Genomic DNA, 18839 nt, shown 5'->3' with positions numbered 1-18839 from the left:
ATCCGCCAGGCTTAAAGTTGCCTGTGAGATGTAAATGCCTTATTCCCTAATGTGTAAATAATGTATATATGGGACATCGGGGGTTAACTTATTCTTTGGTTCCTAATGTATTCATAATTCACCACTCCCATTCTTGGCTCCACCCCTTGTATATATAAGGAGCCACCTTCACCATTTTCCTTGCTTCTATCTGTGAATATTCAGTGAATATAGAATGCCTGTTATAATTAAAGAGAAATATATTTAAACCTCTAACTCTTATTATCATTATTGAGTCTGATCCTGAAAATATTGCAACAAGCTGGTAGCAGAGGATGGTTAATTGACTCAATAAATACTTAAAGATGTCTAAGAAAGATAGGCCCAACACCAGGGCCTACAGCAAAGAAATAGAAACTGAACAAGAAATAATCAACGAATCCACAAACGCGATTTCGAGAGAATCCGAAGAATACACCACTGAAGAAGAAGAACTAATAAATGAAAATAATGACCAGGAGGAAATCGAAATAGAAAATAACGAACTCAGGTCAGAGATATTAAAACTATTAAAAAGCCAGAAGAATGATGAAAGCCTCATCGCGAATCTCCAAGAAATGCTGAAAAACAGCGGAGCAGCGAGAGAGAAAAACATTGCTAAAGAGAAACCCAAAGACCAAAAAACTGTGAGTGATATGACTACAGAGAAAGTCGTTATGAAAAAGAAAAGATGTGATCCCGCGCGAAATTTTGAATGGCAGCCATCTTGGTTCCAACAAGCCTCCAAAGTGAGCGAAGCAGAGCCAATCAAAATGCTCAGTTCAAAATTTCTGGCGCGAAAAACGTTATCAGACAACGAAAGCGAAAAGGAAGATTCAAACTCTTCAGAAGAACCAGAATCAGAAAGCGAAGACGACTTAACGAAATCCCAAGTAAAGTCAGCAATGAAGACGCTTTTTGCTGCATTTGGGCCAAAATTAAAAATTTCCAAAGCGACAACGAAGAAGCTAGAGAACAAGCCGATACCTCAAGACCTGCACGCTCCCATCCTGACTTCGAGAGCGACGACGCCCGAGCCCAGAGAGCCATGTCGATTCCGCCCTACACCGCAGACCGGATCAAGTACCAACGCACACAAAAGAAAGAAAAGAGCAGTCGCCGCCATCAAAACTCCTAAAACCGAGCCAGAAACCGACTCGTCTGAAGAGGAGCGGAGCGAGCGAGCTGCAATGGAGAGAACCTTCCACGACGACGCCAAAGAAGAAATGAGCAACGCGCATGTGCGAAACTACGTAGACGGTCCGGAAAGACTTGAACTGGCCAGAGAACCGCGCAGACTCGTTGCGAGCATCCCCATGCCGTTTTGCAATTTCCTGCACTTGCGAGACCACGGACTACCTCAGGTTGTAAGTAATGGACAAAATAATGTGGGAAACTTACCCAGTGACTTCCCAAAACTTAGAGTTGATGGCATTAATTTGCAAGAATGGTATCAACAGCTCCAGGTTGTCTTTATGAAAGAAAATTTACTATTCTTTATCACTAGTCCTCCAAGAAGACCTTGGACTTTAAAAATAGATTGTTTACATCATAGAGCATTTTTCTTAATAATATCTAGCGTGTCTCCTGCAATGTATCATAGCATCAAACCAAACCTAACTGTTTCAGAAATAATTCAATGCATGTTTAATCTGTTTCACAGCGATAGTGTAGCTACCACTACAAGAATGTCTAAGGATTTCTTTTCTTCCAGAGTAAAACCAGGGGTTTCCATAAGTGAGCATTTGATATCTCTAAACAAAATAAGAGCTGAGCTGCATTTGAGGGGGGAAGTGATTTCAGATCAAACAATGAAAAGTGTTATTATCAATTCACTTGATTCATCATGGGATAGTTTTATGTCACACTTAGACACCATCAATCTAGGATATTTATCCATAGAAAGTCTATCTAACAAATTGATAGCAGAAGACAATTCAAGAAAAAATCGTTCCAGCAATCACACAGAACACAAATCTTTTAGGAAGGTAGCTTTCCAGGAAAAATACAATGAAGCTTTTAAATGCCATAATTGTGGGTCCAGGGAACACTATAGAAGAGACTGTCCCAAAATCTCAAAGGAGAGACATAGGTCAGAGTATAGGAGCAAATACAATTATAGACAGTCTTCCACAGATAGACATAAATATAGAAGCCCACCAAATTACAGAGATAGTAGAGGGGGTAGAGAAAATTCAAAAGAGAGAAAATCTGGTTCACTGAATGGACTAAATAAACAAGACAGCACTAAAACACAACAAAATGAGAACAATAATTGGCTTATTGATTCTGGGGCAACCAACCACACCACTAATAACAAAAATATATTGTCTTCATTTACAGAAGATAAATTTGTAATAAAGGTAGCTAATCAAGAAAAGGTTCAAGTATTAGGCAGAGGAAATGTGACCTTGCCTGGCCTAGGAAAAATAGAGGGGGTATTGTTAATTCCAGAAATACCTCATAACATACTAAGTGCCATAAAACTAAGCAGAGATTCTGACATCAATATAGTTTTCTCAAAGGGGAAAGCAACTTTAGAGAAGGACAAAACAAATGTAGGCACTGTGATGATTAAAGGAGGCCTACCCTATCTAATAACAAAAGAAAGATGGTTACATAACATTGATTCAAATATGGAAGATTGTATTGAGGCAGATGATGAAAATGTTAGTAACAGTGACAATGATGAATGTAAAATATCTCATGATCACGCAAATACACACAATGAGAAGAAACCAAGAATAGGTAAACCAATTCATGATGAGTGTGCTCACATCTTGCATAGGAAGTTAGGACATGCAAGTTTTCCTGTAGTACAAAAAATGACTGAACACGCAGAAGGTGTCAAAATAAAAAATTGTGAAAATTATTTGGAATGCTCAGTATGTAAATCCACTAAACTAAAAACTAGTCCCAGACCAAAAAAATCCAACAGATCAACTAACAAAATTTTTGACTTAGTACATATGGACCTAGTTGGTCCATTAACTCCATCAATCACTTATAGAAAACGTTACTTCCTAACAATAGTAGACGATTACAGTCGCTATGGTTTTGTTTACACATTAAAACACAAGGATGAAACCTTTCAGAAATTTAAGGAATTCTACAAACGCATAGAAACACAACATAATATCAGAATAAAACAAATTATGACAGATAGGGGATGTGAATTCATGTCTAAAGAATTCTCCCAATGGTTAAAGAATAGAGGAATGCTACATTTCACGTCTAGTCCATTTTCTGCGTTCCAAAACGGGATTGCAGAGAGAAAGAATTCCACACTACAAACCATGATTAGGTGCACATTAGAGGATGCTGGTTTAGGCAAACAATTTTGGTCAGAGGCCTTACATTATTCAAATTACACTCAAAATAGAACCTGGTCCAGTATTGTGAATAAAACACCATATGAGGTGATGTATAATAGGAAACCCAAATTAGCACACATGCACATATTTGGAGTCACTGCAGACGTACACATACCTAAGCAGTTGAGAAGAAAGGGAGAAACGTATCCAGAAGATTAAGATTTATGGGATATGAAACTGGCACCAAAGGGTACAGATTCATTGATAATAATAACAAATTTATAGTCTCCAGAACAGCTGTGTTCCATGAACAGGCCAATTGGTCTAAATTACATCTTAATGAAATATTTCCAAATAAATGCAAAGATACAAAATCTTGTGAGGAAGGGACAATAGAAAATCAAAATATCAACAAAAATAAAAACAAAACCAAAACTTGGACAAATAGTCAGCACAAAATAAAGACAGACACATTAACAAAAAAAGAAGCAAGATATTTGCATGATAACCATAGCAAACCCGAAAGAGCTATTAGAAACAATAGAAATCAAGTACCAAATAAATACAGAGATTACATAATGCATATGGATGGTGAACAAATGACACCTAATACATATGAGGAAGTATTAAAACTCCCTCGTGAAGAAAAGGAAAAATGGGAACTAGCTATGAAAAAAGAGATGGAAAGTTTGCAAGGATTAAATGTGTTTACACCTGCGATTGCACCTAAAGATAAAACGATTATAGGTACCAGGTGGATTTATAAAATTAAGAATCTAGAAGGAGGCAATACTCTATACAAAGCTAGATTGGTTGCACAAGGTTATGCACAAAAATATCCGGAGGACTACACTGACACATACTCCCCCACAGTGAGAACAGAGAGTGTTAAAACAGCTCTAGTAGTGGCATCTGCACTCAATCTTGATGTATTTCAATATGACATACAGACTGCGTATTTACACGCAAAACTAGATAAGGAAATATATGTAAGAGCACCACACAGTCAATACACTAATAAGAATGAAATTTGGCTATTGAACAAGAGTCTATACGGATTAAAGCAATCTGGCAAAAGATGGTACGATTGCTTGGTAAAAGTACTTAAGACCATGGATTTCAACGCTACCACTGCTGATAACTGTTTCTTTGTAAAAAAGAGTGATGATCATATTGAATTTGTATTAATTTATGTAGATGATATTTTATATATAGGAAAACACAAGGAGAGAAGAGAAACCTTTGTAAATAAGCTAAACGAACATTTCTCGTTGAAATCTCTAGGTAAAGTAAACAAATACCTTGGTGTACAAATTAACAAAACTAGAAGGGGATTCAAACTTACTCAGAAAGATAAAATCATTGAACTTCTGAACAAATGCAATTTAAACAATGCCAAACCCTGTGACACTCCTATGCAAACTGATTTCCTTAGAAACACTGATGAATCTTCCCCTGAATTCAAGGATAATACATTTTATAGATCAGTCATAGGTTCACTTCTTTATATATCTAATTGGACCAGGCCAGATATTGCATTACCACTCAACTTATTGTCAAGATATGTTAGCAAACCAACAATGTATCATTGGGAAGCAGTCAAAAGAATTCTAAGATATCTGAAAAGTACATTAGACTTTTGCTTAGTATTAGAACCTAGTAATGGTAAAGAACCAAAACTTACATGTTACGCAGATGCGGATTGGGCTGGAGATATATCATGCAGAAAGAGCACTTCTGGTTATATTTTTCTATTAAATGACTGTCCAGTTTACTGGTACACTGGTAAACAAGAACTGGTAGCCACTTCGACCACAGAAGCGGAATATGTTTGTTTGTCCAAAGCTGCAAATAACCTTGTATGGTTTAATGATTTGATTTCAGATGTTTGGAAAAAACCTGCTTTGCCTTTTGTTATGCATGAAGATAATAAAGCAGCCATTGAAATATCCAGATCCGATGCCATTGGACAAAGGTCCAGGCATATAGATATAAAATTTAAGCATGTGAGACAATTGTCTCAAGATGGATTTATCAAAGCAGTGCATTGTGATACCTCTGAACAATTAGCTGACATATTGACGAAGCCTTTACCTTCTAAACAGCACAAATATTTAACATCAAAATTATATGTCTTATATTGTCCTGAATCTGAATGTAATTGGTGTTGTATAGCGAACCGGCATTTAGAGGGGGATTTGTGAGATGTAAATGCCTTATTCCCTAATGTGTAAATAATGTATATATGGGACATCGGGGGTTAACTTATTCTTTGGTTCCTAATGTATTCATAATTCACCACTCCCATTCTTGGCTCCACCCCTTGTATATATAAGGAGCCACCTTCACCATTTTCCTTGCTTCTATCTGTGAATATTCAGTGAATATAGAATGCCTGTTATAATTAAAGAGAAATATATTTAAACCTCTAACTCTTATTATCATTATTGAGTCTGATCCTGAAAATATTGCAACATTGCCAAAGTTGGAGATCCTTGAACTAGATCACACCCCAAATGATTGTGAATGCTGGTTTTCCAGTTGAAGTTCAAGGCTTGCAGAGAGAAGTAACACTCTGCAACTGGAGCAGGCAATGAATACATGGTGGAGTTGGACAGGACCCTACTGGTAAATCAAATCAAATCAAATCAAATCAAATCAAATCAAATCAAACTAACTAAATAAAATAAAGTAATAAAAGAGACGAGATAATATTCAACAATCGATGGTGGATTGTCAGTGGGCAGCCAAAGTCTGCATAGTTTTGCAGAAAGTATAGCAAAATTTGGCTACCTTCAGCGACTAAGCCTTGGTGGTGCAGTGGACTAAAGTGCTGTTAAGTAGCACTTAGCTGCCAGCTGCCTGCAATTACTGCAAGTTCAAATCTCACCAGGCTCAAGGTTGACTCAGCCTTCCATCCATCCGAGGTAGGTAAAATGAGGACCCGGATTGTGGGGGCAATAAGATGACTTTGTATAAAAAAAAAAAAAGAAGAACACCGCTTAGGGGGGCCAAAAGCCCTACTAAGCAGGTATATACAAAAGTATGATGGCTATTGCTTAATGCATTGTAAGCCGCTCTGAGTCTCTGGAGAAGGGTGGCATATAAATTGAACCAATAAATAAATAAATAAATAAGAAAGGAAGGAAGGAAGGAAGGAAGAAAAGGAAGGAAGGAAGAAAGAAAGAAAGAAAGAAAGAAAGAAAGAAAGAAAGAAAGAAAGAAAGAAAGAAAGAAAGAAAGAAAGAAAGAAAGACTGATCTGACACCAGCAATTGTACATAAAAAAATTGGTAGTTTCCTAGGTATTGTATCAGGGGAGGTGTTATGAGAGGGGGAGCAGTTTTACTTAGCGACCGCTTACACTCCATGACCAAGTTGCGGATCCTGATTATGGTCACTAAACAAGGACTACCTGTATATTGTAGGTGCAAATAGTAGAGGCAAGATTTTGTCTGTAGGTGTGAAACCATCAAGAACATGTCCTAGAGGTGTTTTTTTTTTTCAGGAGGCCACTGGACTTTCTTGTTGTTTTTTTCTTTGAAGAAAAGAAAAAAACCAGAAAATCCAGTTGCCTCCTTAAAAAGCACCTTTGGGACAACCATGACCTAGATGACCGAGAATCTCTGCAGACTTTTAGCTATGCAATTTGGGATGAACGCCCTTGGAATGGGGTGGGAGTAGGAAGGGATTTCCAGAGAAAAAAACCTGCAGATTACAGGAACCAGGAGAACCACTCAGGTGACCCTGAGGATGCAGACAAGCCTCCAAGTGCTTCAACGACCCTCTAAAACAGTGTTTCTCAACCTTGGAAGCTTGAAGATGGGTGGACTTCAACTCCCAGAATCCCCCAGCCAGCAGCGCTGGCTGGGGGATTTTGGGAGTTGAAGTCCACCCATCTTCAAGCTTCCAAGGTTGAGAAACACTGCTCTAAAAGGATGCAAAGCACCTTTGAGACAACTATGAGCTGGATGAATCTCTGCAGACATCAAGAACGAAGCCCCTGTATCCAAGAGTGTGGGGGAGGGAAACAGGCCCCTTTTGCTGCAATCTCTGTCTTGATCTCTGGATATTTCTTGTTGCTTAGCAGGATGTGTGATGCAGGGGAAGGACTCTACACCTTCCAGACCCAGGAGGGCGAGGAGATCTATCAGAGAGTGCACAGCGCCACCTTAGCCATTGCCGAGCAGCACAAGCGAGTCCTGATGGAGATGGAGAAGAACGTCAGAGTGAGTGTCCATTCCTGCTGGGGGAGAGGAAGGCAGACATTTTTCTAGGCATCTTCCAAACCAGGGCTCTCCAACCTTGGCCACTTTAAGCCTGGCGGACTTCAACTCCCAGAATTCCCCAGCCAGCTTTGCTTTGCTGGCTGGGGAATTCTGGGAGTTGAAGTCCGCCAGGCTTAAAGTGGCCAAGATTGGAGACTCCTGTTCCAGGGGTGAAATCCAGCAGGTTCTGGCGAACTGGTAGCGGAAATTTTGAGTAGTTCGGAGAACCAGCAAATACCACCTCTAGCTGGCCCCGGAGTGGGGTGGGAATGGAGATTTTACAATATCCTTCCCCCAGGAATGGGGAGGGAATGGAGATTTTGCAATATCCTTCCCCTGCCACGCCCACCAGGCCACACCCACAGAATCAGTAGTAAAAAAAAATTGGATTTCACCACTGCCCTGTTCCAAATGTCTTGGGATCAATTAATGATGTTAGACTAGTGTCTCGAGTTTCTCAAACTTGGGAACTTTAAACTATGTGGACTTCAGCTCCTTAGCAGCTTTAAACTATGTGGGATTCAACTCCCAGAATTCCCCAGCCAACAATTCTGGGAATTGAAATCCACCAGCTTAAGAAACACTTGAGTTTCTTCTGGTCCCTGCTGGCTTTGGGAAGCCGGCAAGTGGTAGTAGAAGGTTGTTCTTTAGAGATGGGAAGTCACCGTCTGGACATCTCTTGCAAAACCAAGCTGTATAAATCCAGCTCACAATAGAAGTGGAATAGGGAGGGGGGGATCTGAGCTGGAAGGAAGTTGATTCTTGAGACCTCACACAAAAAGGTATTAAAAGGCCAGCGTTCTGACAGATGAACACAATTCAAAGCACACTGACGATGTCTCCTCGAATGGTGACGAAACGTTTGCAACCAAATTGCCCAGCTCAAACCAACAACCCAACTACCAATCTGAGCTACTACTAATTCAAACATATTTCAACCCCTTTAAAGCATCAGAGAGATGCTGAGTGTCATTTGTCTAACTCAGGGGTCTACAATCTTAGACACTCAAAGAGCCCTTTGGACCCGTTTCCTACAGAAAAGAAAACACCGGGAGCCACAAAACCCTTCCCATGCCTGACTATTTCTTGAGCGGCCACAAAACTAGCTTATGTAGTTGAATTAAATGCTCTGTTTTCTTCTGAAACTTTTCTTTTCTTGGATTTATCCATGGTTGGCCTACCGGGGGTTGAAAAGCTCAATAAATCATGGGCTGGCGGGTGTCACACATTGGCAGTTGTGATGCATATTTTGAGTGACAGGGAGCCTCAGCAGAGGGGTGAAAGAGCCACATGCGGCTCCAGAGCCGCAGGTTGCTGACCCCTGGTTTAATTCCATGTTTCGTAACCTTAGAAATTTTAAACTGGTGGGCTTCAACTTCCAGAACTTCCCAGCCAGCCAGCCAGGGGTAAAATGCTCCCGGTTCAGACCGAATCGCCTGATCCGGTAGCAATGGCGGTGGATGGTTCGAAGAACCAGTAGCAAAAATCCCTGCTCCCTCTCCCCCCATGCCCAGCTGAGTCGCACGATCATCAGCGGCTTTTTTTTAACTTTTAAAAGCATTTTTTCTACAACCTCTTCGGCCAAGGTTGAGAAACTTGATTTAACATAATTAACTGATATAACTACCTGTTGTGCCTAATGTCAGCCATCAGTTGGTCATTAGATTGACTTTGTTTAGAGGGTTTTTTGTCAAGTGGTTTTGGACCCCGTTGGTGGACTCCCAAAGAGTGAGATCATGGTTATGGTGTCACGAGATTGGCCAAAGGACATGTTTGGCCTTGTATGTTACAGGGAGTTAAAAGGGGAGGTAACCCAGAGCAAAAAAATAAAAATGGAATTATTTTGGATCTGTACACAGCCCTTGAGTTATAGATTAAGGCACTATAAAAACAAAACGCTTCCATTATCTGAAACCCTGTCTTTTATCAGGATTGTCCACATTGTTGTTGTTAGTTGTGAAGTCATGTCTGACCCATCGCAACCCCATGGACAACGTTCCTCCAGGCTTTCCTGTCCTCCACCATCCCCCGGAGTCCATTTAAGCTCACGCCGACTGCTTCAGTGACTCCATCCAGCCACCTCGTTCTCTGTCGTACTCTTCTTCTTTCGCTCTCAATCGTTCCCAGCATTAGGCTCTTCTCCTGTGAGTCCTTCCTTCGCATCAGGTGGCCAAAGTATTTGAGTTTCCTCTTCGGGATCTGGCCTTCTAAAGGGGTTGATCTCCTCTAAGACTGACTGGCTTGATCGCCTTGCAGTCCAAGGGACTCGCAGGAGTCTTCTCCAGCACCAGAGTTGAAAGGACTCAATTCTTTGACTCTCAGCCCACATTAGAGAACCCTTTATCTTTTTACACTATTTAGTGTAACATTCCTGACACCCGCTTGAAAAAGTTTCCAAAACACAGATTGTAGCAAGCAAGAAGACCATAAAACAAAGATTGCGTAAATGCAGACTGTTCTCGCTCTTATAACTTGGATGGCTCACCAACCAGAGATGAATTTCAGCAGATTCTGACCAGTTCTGGAGAACCGGTAGCGGAAATTTTGAGTAGTTCGGAGAACCAGTAGTAAAAATTCTGACTGGCCCCGCCCCCAATCTATTCTCTGCCTCCCGAGTCCCAGCTGATCGGGAGGAAATGGGGATTTTGCAGTAACCTTTCCCTGGAGTGGGGAGGGAATGGAGATTTTACAGTATCCTTCCCCTGCCACGCCCACTAAGCCAAGCCACGCCCACCAAGCCATGCCAACAGAACTGGTACTAAAAAAATTTGAAACCCACCACTGTCATCAACCTACTGTCCACCAACCTGGTCAGATTTCCCCTTGTCTCTCACAGCTTGTGGGGGGTTGATCCAAAGTGAGATAGTATCACAGTTGCTTTCTTTTTTAGACCACCGAGCTTTCCCGGGGGTGGGTTGGGGAGGAAAACCAAAAATCCATGCAGTGAATGAGAAAGGGGGAAGTTTCATGAGATTACATGGGATGGCATCTGTGCAGCTTCCTGTAGACTTTCGTTGTTCGATAACCTTGGCAACTTTATGATGGGTGGATTCCTACCTGGCTGGGGAGTTTATGGGAGTTGAAGTCCTCCCATCTCAAAGGTGCCAAATTTGAAAACCGCTGCTATAGAGCATGCAGGATAGCAAAGCCTTTTGCCTGCTGGATACAGTTGGGAGGAGCGGGGTGAAGGAAACGTAGCAGTTTTGGCCACTTTTTCATGGCATGAATTCAATTTTCTAAAGAAAAACTTTCTACAACTTGCCAGCGTCCCAAAGTCAGCAGGGACCAGAAGAAACTCAGTGTTTCTTAACCGTGGCAACTTTAAGCTGGTGGACTTCAACTCCCAGAATTCTCCAGCCAAGCATGCTGGCTGGCTAGGGATTTCTGGGAGTTGAAGTCCACATAGTTTAAAGTTTCCAAGTTGAGAAGCTTGAGAAAGTGGTCTAACATCATGAAGGTTGGCTCAGCCTTCCATCCTTCTGAGGTGGGTAAAATGAGGCCCCAGATTGTTGGGGACAAATAGGCCGACTCTGTCAATCGCTTAGAGAGGGCTGGAAAGCACTCTATAAGTATATAGAGTATATAGAGTATATAAAGTATATAAGTCCAAGTGTTATTGCTATTGGTATTAATAAAGTGGCCCCTTTATGGCAGACCAACAGAGATAAATAAGACTCCTTCATGAGAACTCTGAAGTATTTTAACATGGATTCTCTGCCCCATTGTACACAGCCCTTCTGTTGAGTGCCGCCATCTGCAGATTCATTCATTCATTCATTCATTCATTCATTCATTCATTCATTCATTCATTCATTCATTCAATTTCTATGGCTACCCATCTCAGTCAATTACTCAGGGCAGCTTACAGCTCAGAAAATATATTCCAATAAAAAATAATAATAAAACCAGTAAAAAAAAACACTTAAAACAGATTTTGGAAGCTCACCTCCTGCTCTTTCTACTTTTCCAGTTGTTGAACAAGGGGACAGAGCATTATTCCTATCCCTGCACACCTACCACCATGTTGCCACGCAGTGCTTACTGGCATCACATCACCGGCTCACAGAACATCGCCGAGTCTTCCAGCTACGGGGGTGAGTGCGAATCTCATTCCATTCAATGGGGATAGTTTCAAGATCATGTGAACTGATAGTACCACTTTATACTGCACTGGTGAGGCCATGCTTCAAATATTGCATCCAATTCTGGTCGCTGTGATACAAAACAGATGTTGAGGGTCTACAGAAAGAGTGCAGAGGAGCTCAACAAACATGACTAGGGTCCTGAAGGCTACAACATATGAAGAACATTGCAAGAATTAGGTATGTCTAGTCTAGTGAAAAGAAGGACTAGGGTTGACATGATAGCAGCATTCCAGTATTTGAGGGGCTGCCACAAGGAAGAGGGGCTCAACCTATTTTCCAAAGCACCAGAAGGCAAGACAGGAAATAATGGATGGAAACTAAACAAGGAGAAAAGCAACCTAGAACTAAGGAGAAACTTCCATCGGTGAGGACAATTAACCAGTGGAACGGAAGTTGCCTTCAGAAGTTGTGGGTGCTCCATCATTGGAGGTTTTTAAGAAGAGACTGAATGGTCATTTAGCTGGAATGGTATAGGGTCTCCTGCTTGTATAGGATGTTGGACTAGAAGATCTCCAAGGTCCCTTGGAGTGTTCTGTTCTTTGACTGCTCTTGCATCCTTCTTGAACGTAAAAAGCTTTTTCTGGATTGTACACTACTAAATATAAACAACCTGACAGGACAGCTCTAATTCAATGCAACATTGAGATGATATTCTGAAGTCAATCATTCTGCATGCTATGTTCCATTCGCATAATAATGTACAGGGGCTCAGTCCAAATGGAGTTAGGCACTTTTAAACTCTATTGATTTCCAGAGAGCATCTTTTCCATTTTGTCTCTGGAGCTAAGGAAGCAAAGTTCCATTTTGTCTGGATCCTGTCCAGTGAATTCATTTATTTGAAATGCTCCTTCATTCAGAGTTGTTCTCTATCTTGGTTATCGATTCCTCTGTTGTAAGAATTTGTGATGTTTTCTCTGATGGCTTCTCTAAAGCTCCCAAGGGGAATTATATAGAATAGAATAGATTTTTTTATTGGCCAAGTGTGATTGGACACACAAGAAATTTGTCTTGGTGCATACGCTCTCAGTGTACATAAAAGAAAAGATACATTCGTCAAGAATCAGAAGGTACAACACTTAATGATAGTCCTAGGATACAAATAAGCAATCAAATCATACTAGGAGACAATCAATATCAATATAAATCGTAAGGATACAAGCAACAAAGTTACAGTCATAAGTGAAAGGAGATGGGTGATGGGAACGATGAGAAGATTAATAGTAATGCAGACTTAGTAAATAGTTTCACTGTTGAGGGAATTATTTATTTAGCAGAGTGATGGCGTTCAGGGGAAAACTGTCCTTGTGTCTAGTTGTTCTGGTGTGCAGTGCTCTATAGCGTCGTTTTGAGGGTAGGAGTTGAAACAGTTTATGTCCAGGATGCGAGGGGTCTGTAAATATTTTCACAGCCCGCTTTTTGACTCGTGCAGTATACAGGTCCTCAAGGGAAGGCAGGTTGGTAGCCATGGTTTTTTCTGCAGTTCTAATTTTCCTCTGAAATCTGTGTCTGTTGTTGCGTTGCAGAACCAAACCAGACAGTTATGGAGGTGCAGATGACAAACTTGATAATTCTTCTGAAGAACTGTATCAGCAGCTCCTTGGGCAGTTTGAGCTTTCTGAGTTGGCGCAGAAAGAACATTCTTTGTTGGGCTTTTTTGATGACATTTTTGATATTAGCTGTCCATTTTAGAACCTGCAATATGGTAGAATCTAGAAATGTGAAGGTCTCTACTGTTGATACTGTGTTGTCTAGTATTGTGAGAGGTGGAAGTATGGAAGAGTTTCTCCTAAAGTCGACCACCATTTCTACGGTTTTGCGTGTGTTCAGTTCTAGATTGTTCCAGTTGCACCAATGAGGCTAGTTGTTTAACGTCCCGTCTGTCTAGATATTTATAATATTCAAATGTAACAGCAAAGAATCCAAGACTGCCGATGTACGATAATAGTTAATAGTGGTCATAATAAGGCAGTTATAAAAGAATTCACCACAGCAGTAGGAACAATCGGTTTTATGTATAATTTAAATTATTGAATTAGATTGTTCAAGTTAAATTAAATTAAAACAAGGGGGCATAACCTGCCTTGAGTCACCATGTGCGAGGAGGTGGCAATATAAATTTTCCAAAATAAATAAATAAATAACCTCAAACTTAAGGAGAGACGTTCAAAAGTAACGATAAAAAGCATCACTTCACGGAAAGAGTAGCTTGGAACCAGCTTCCAGCGGAGGCTGACCAGCAGTCAGTCCTCCATAACCAAGTTTAAAGTTACTTGGATTACATGTCCCGTCCTCTGACAAAAATCAAAAGTAAAATAAAATAAAAATTAATCGGATATAAAAAATAATAATTAAAAAAAATAAATTAAGTAATTAAGAAGGAAAAAAAAACCCAAATAAACTCAAAGGACAGTCTGAATGGACCAGTAGGGTTTTTTTTTCCCCTGCTGTCAGTTTTCTATGTTTCTAAACTGTGAAGCTTCCTTGCGTTTGAGCTTCTTGGTGACTTCATGGACATCCAGATGTTCTTCTTGACTTACAGAAGTTAAAGGCAAAGAGTGATTTGCCTTTAACCTCTTCTGGGATGTCTTTCAAGTCTCCAGTCTCACTTCCACTTCTGAGATGAATGGGTGGTGTCCCATCCTCCTCTTGAGTAGGAATAATCCTACCTAGCTTTCCAATCCAGGCAAAGCTGACCAGGTGCTTTCACCGGCTGAGTCCTAATATAAATGCACAATTTATTTCTGCTTAAAAGAGTTCTGAAAGGTAGGATATATTCTTATGCATATTTAGATCTGGGAGAGAAAAGTTTGCCTAGAAACTTGCAAGAATTTCATGGTGCTTCATTAACCTCACTACCCTAGTTAAACCTGCCTTTTAACCTTTAAACCTGGATCTAGTCAAACCTGTCCATTAATCTTTGAACCTGAACCTGTCACCACAAATATGTCAAAGCAGTCAAAACAGGAGCAAGATCTGGAGAACTGGGCACTTTCTGCTTGCTGACCCTTGTTTGCTGCAGGGATTGAAAGTGGATCTTCCAAAGACTTAAAACCATTTGTAAAACAAAGCTGCAGTTTCTGCATCTGACAAGGAAACCAGTACAGTATTGGAAGCCCATAGTCCAGCACCAGGTGGCCAGAATCGGAGTGAGGAACCAAAATGTTCAGTGGCATTGTTTAAATCAGGGTTCTGCAACCTTAAACACTCAAAGAGCCATTTGGACCCATTTCCCACAGAAAAGAAAACACCGGGAGCCACAAAACCCTTCCCGTGCCTGACTATTTCTTGAGCGGCCACAAAACTAGCCTATGTAGTTGAATTAAATGTTCTGTTTTCTTCTGAAACTTTTCTTTTCTTGGATTTATCTATGGTTGGCCTACCGGGGGTTGAAAAGCTCAATAAATCGCGTGCCGGTGGGTGTCACACATTGGCGATTGTGATACATATTTTGAGTGGCAGGGAGCCGCAGCAGAGGGGTGAAAGAGCTACATGCGGCTCCAGAGCTGCAGGTTGCTGACTCCTGGTTTAAACAGTGGTCTGATGCTAACCAAAGGCTTAGGTGCTCTATCCAGAATGGTCCCATCCAGGATCAGCTCCAATTCTGAAACAGAGGTGGAAAATCCATTTTCTGTTAAGAACTGGGATAACCTCTTAGAGATTTCATGGCAGGGGTGAGGCTGAAGCAATAGGCCACATAGCAGAAACAGATAACTCTTAACAAGACCCGAATAGCTTCCTTGCAAAGGGCATTTGAGATTCTCTTGAAGAGGAGAGGTAGTTGTGTGTCTGTTAACTCTGGAAAAAAAGTTAACAAAAGAGGACACTTTTCAGTTGAGTTTCCAGTCTTGTTGACGTGGTCCTTCTCCGTATTATTTTTCCAGACAACTCTACATGGTTGGCATCTTCTTGCTGGATGTTTTTTCTACTTCTCCACCAGCTGTGGGGTTATTTGGCATTCTAACTGGGCCCAATCCTGCTTCATTTCAGGGCTCAAATAAAGTCAATCAAATGCTGGAACTGCTAATGTGGCAGTGCAGAAGAACTGCTTTTAAGCCAGATGTCATGAACAGACGAAGTTCTTTCCGGTTCTTCCTTGGACTCTATCTTTTCTCTATTCTGTTCCATTCTATTCCATTCCATTCCATGCCACTCCACTCCACTCTGCTCTATTTTATGCTATGCTATGCTATTCTGTTTTGTTTTGTTCTTTCTGCATCTTAGCTCTCTGCTTTTGCATCATTGGGCCTTTGTGTTCCTGGAGGCTCAGTGAGTTCTCTGCTTACCCCCACCATTCTTCAAGAATTATTTGAGTCCTCTTCCCTTGTTGGAGATGAACTGGTGGTCCCTGGAGTTCTTGATTCCTCTGCAGAGGACAGTTTATCCCTAGGACTCAATTTCCTTTCTTCCAATATTGGCAGAGTGGGATAAATCTGCTTGCAAAAGACCCACCTTTGACATCCTTGCCCTGCCTTCAAAGAACAGAAGCGATTGCTGAAATCTGTTCAATGATTTGTCTATTCCAGCATTCACTTTCCAAAAAACAGATGCTACGGTCTATTCAATGTCCTTCAATATGCACGGAGGCAGACTTCACGCTGGCAAGAGGAAATGATGTGGCTCAATCCTGGGCAAATGCCCTCCACAGGTAGTCCCTGGCTTATGACCACAATTGAGCCCAACATTTCTGCTGTTAAGTGAGATATTTGTTAAGTGAGTTTTGCCCCATTTTACGACCTTTCTGGTTGTTAAATGAATCGCTGCAGTGGATAAGTTAGTCACCCGGTTGTTAAGCGAATCTGGCTTCCCCCTTGACCTGGCTTGTTAGAAGGATCTCACATGACATTGGGACACAGCAATGGTCATAAGTATGAACCAGTTGCCCAGCATCTGAATTTTGATCATATGATCATGGGCAGGCCAGAAAGGTTGAAACTGTGAAAAACAATCATAAGTCCCTTTTTTTCAGTGCTGTTGTAACTTTTAATGGTCACTAAATGAACTGTTGTAAGGCAAGGACTACCTGTAGTTTTAATCCTATTTATTCTGTATCCTTTTTACACATGCTATATTTCTATGACCTATTTTATACCTACTTTATTCGCTCAATGTTGAATGTTAAAGGTAAATGTTCCCCTCGCACATATGTGCTAGTCGTTCCTGACTCTAGGGGGCGGTGCTCATCTCCGTTTCAAAGCCAAAGAGGCAGCGCTGTCCGAAGACATCTCCGTGGTCATGTGGCCGGCATGACTCAATGCCAAAGGCACACGAAACGCTGCTACCTTCCCACCAAAGGTGGTCCCTATTTTTCTACTTGCATTTTTTACCTGCTTTCGAACTGCTAGGTTGGCAGAAGCTGGGACAAGTCACGGGAGCTCACCCTGTTATGCAGCACTAGGGATTCAAACTGCCGAACTGCCGACCTTTCGATCGACAAGCTCAGTGTCTTAGCCACTGAGCCACCGCATCCCCCTTGAATGTTGAATGTTACAGGTCTATAATTTGTAGGTGCCTCTGATACGAAAGAACTCAGGTCTTGAACCGGACGAAATCTCTCTTTCTGCCCACAGGTGACACCTACTCTGGTCCCCAGGCCAGCTCAGAGACTGACCTCTTGAACCGCCTAATCTTACTGAAGCCAAACTCTTCCAAGAGTGGGAAAAGTGACGGCAAAGACCCCACCTCGGCTACCCAATGAGGCCGCTCGTGACCAAGCGAGGAGAACTGTTGAGGTGCCAACTCAGGCCAAGGGACCGAGGATGTTTTTTTTTTTTTACCTGCTCCTGCCCTTCCACAAAAGGCCCAGGGACGACATTTTGCTGCAGGGAAACAGTGCAAGCTGGCTCCAACATGAACGTTTGAGATCCAGGAGCTGTGGACGGTCCGGTCAACGAACCCGGCTTGGCCCAGGATGTCAGCAGGCATCCCGATCTTCTGAAAAGGACGAGCTATATATTATTACAACTATTTTCAATATATCGTATTGTTTATGCATATCCTATATATCCAGAGAGGGGGGTGGGGGGGTCTCACCTGAATGCACAACTCTTGGCCATCAAGGCCAGAAGTTTAAACGGTCGGAGGGGAGGGTTCGGCCCCGAGGGTGGGGAGGGCGTCTTCCTTTCTCACATGGGGGAAACAGCACCTTGGACCTGGGCCGGGTTGAAGTCTTCCCACGTCATTTGGGAGCCAAAGGATGGACCTGCGAGGGGTTGTGAGGCTGGAAGAGGGGCTGCCGGCCCAGGCTTTCAGAAACAGCCTCATTCCTCTGCCAACCGATCCATGCTGCACACCTCAACCAGGTCTTTGGGAGGCCCTTTGGCACAGCAACCCTGCAGGGGAGAGCAGAGCAACAAAAGATATCCTTGGGGACCTGTGGCTGCCCTCCTCGGAAATGCAGCTTGCTCAGCAATGCTTCCTCACAGACCCTTCGGCCCTCCCTGGAGACGCCAGCTTCCCCTCCCCTCAGCAACGGTAGCACAAGTTTCCTTCTGGCTGTGCTCTCTCCGCGGGGGCTGCCAGCTCAGGACAAGAGGGGTGGGGGTGGGGGGGCTCGAGGCCTTGGTTCTGTTTGCTGTGCCCAAAAGCTGCTCTCCTTGGGGCTATTTGGGGCCGATCGTGAGCTGCGAGGGGTGTCCCTTTCAAACACGGGTGCTCTATCAGAGGTCTGTTCTTCACCCAAGGTGAAGACCACGGCTGTTCCCGAAGGGAGGAGATATCGATTGGGTTTCGCCGCAAGCCTCCTTAGATTTGAGCTTAGCGTGTGGTGTGAACCCAGCCACCGTGGTTTGTTTGCCGAGCAGGGTTTACAGCTTAGCAGGTACACTCAGTCCCATGTGGCTTACTCAACCAACTGTGGTTCATGCCAACCATTGCCTCAGCACAACGTAGAAGCCGGTGATGGCAAAAGGGGAAGCAGCTTGGGGTGGCCTCCTTGAGGCAGGGGGTTGTTGGAAGATTTATTACATTCCAGTCAGAAAGTTTTGCCTCTCAAGTCTATCTCCTACCTCTACTCCCCACCCCCCAACAAACCACCCCCAAGGCCTGGAAGCTTTGGCCACGCCTGCCTTTCTCTGTCCTCAAGGGCAAGCTGTGGGC

General features: G+C 42.3%; 1 protein-coding gene across 1 annotated transcript in view; it reads left to right on the top strand.

The window, feature by feature from the left end:
- DOK4 (docking protein 4) overlaps positions 1-17671 on the top strand; it is a 59797-nt gene extending 42126 nt beyond the window's left edge. Inside the window, exons 6-8 of the mRNA XM_070952884.1 lie at positions 7422-7560; positions 11570-11693; positions 17312-17671. Of these exons, the coding sequence (XP_070808985.1) occupies positions 7422-7560; positions 11570-11693; positions 17312-17439 (391 nt within the window). The 3' untranslated portion in view covers positions 17440-17671. The remainder of the gene's footprint in view (positions 1-7421; positions 7561-11569; positions 11694-17311) is intronic.
- The last annotated feature ends 1168 nt before the right edge of the window (positions 17672-18839 follow it).

Source organism: Pituophis catenifer, unplaced genomic scaffold (assembly GCF_029215685.1).
Source record: "Pituophis catenifer annectens isolate HBS135680 unplaced genomic scaffold, rPitCat1.0.hap2 SCAF_13, whole genome shotgun sequence".
Taxonomy (NCBI): domain Eukaryota; kingdom Metazoa; phylum Chordata; class Lepidosauria; order Squamata; family Colubridae; genus Pituophis; species Pituophis catenifer.
Note: the sequence above shows the minus strand (reverse complement) of the source record. Positions and strands in the feature narration are given on the sequence as shown.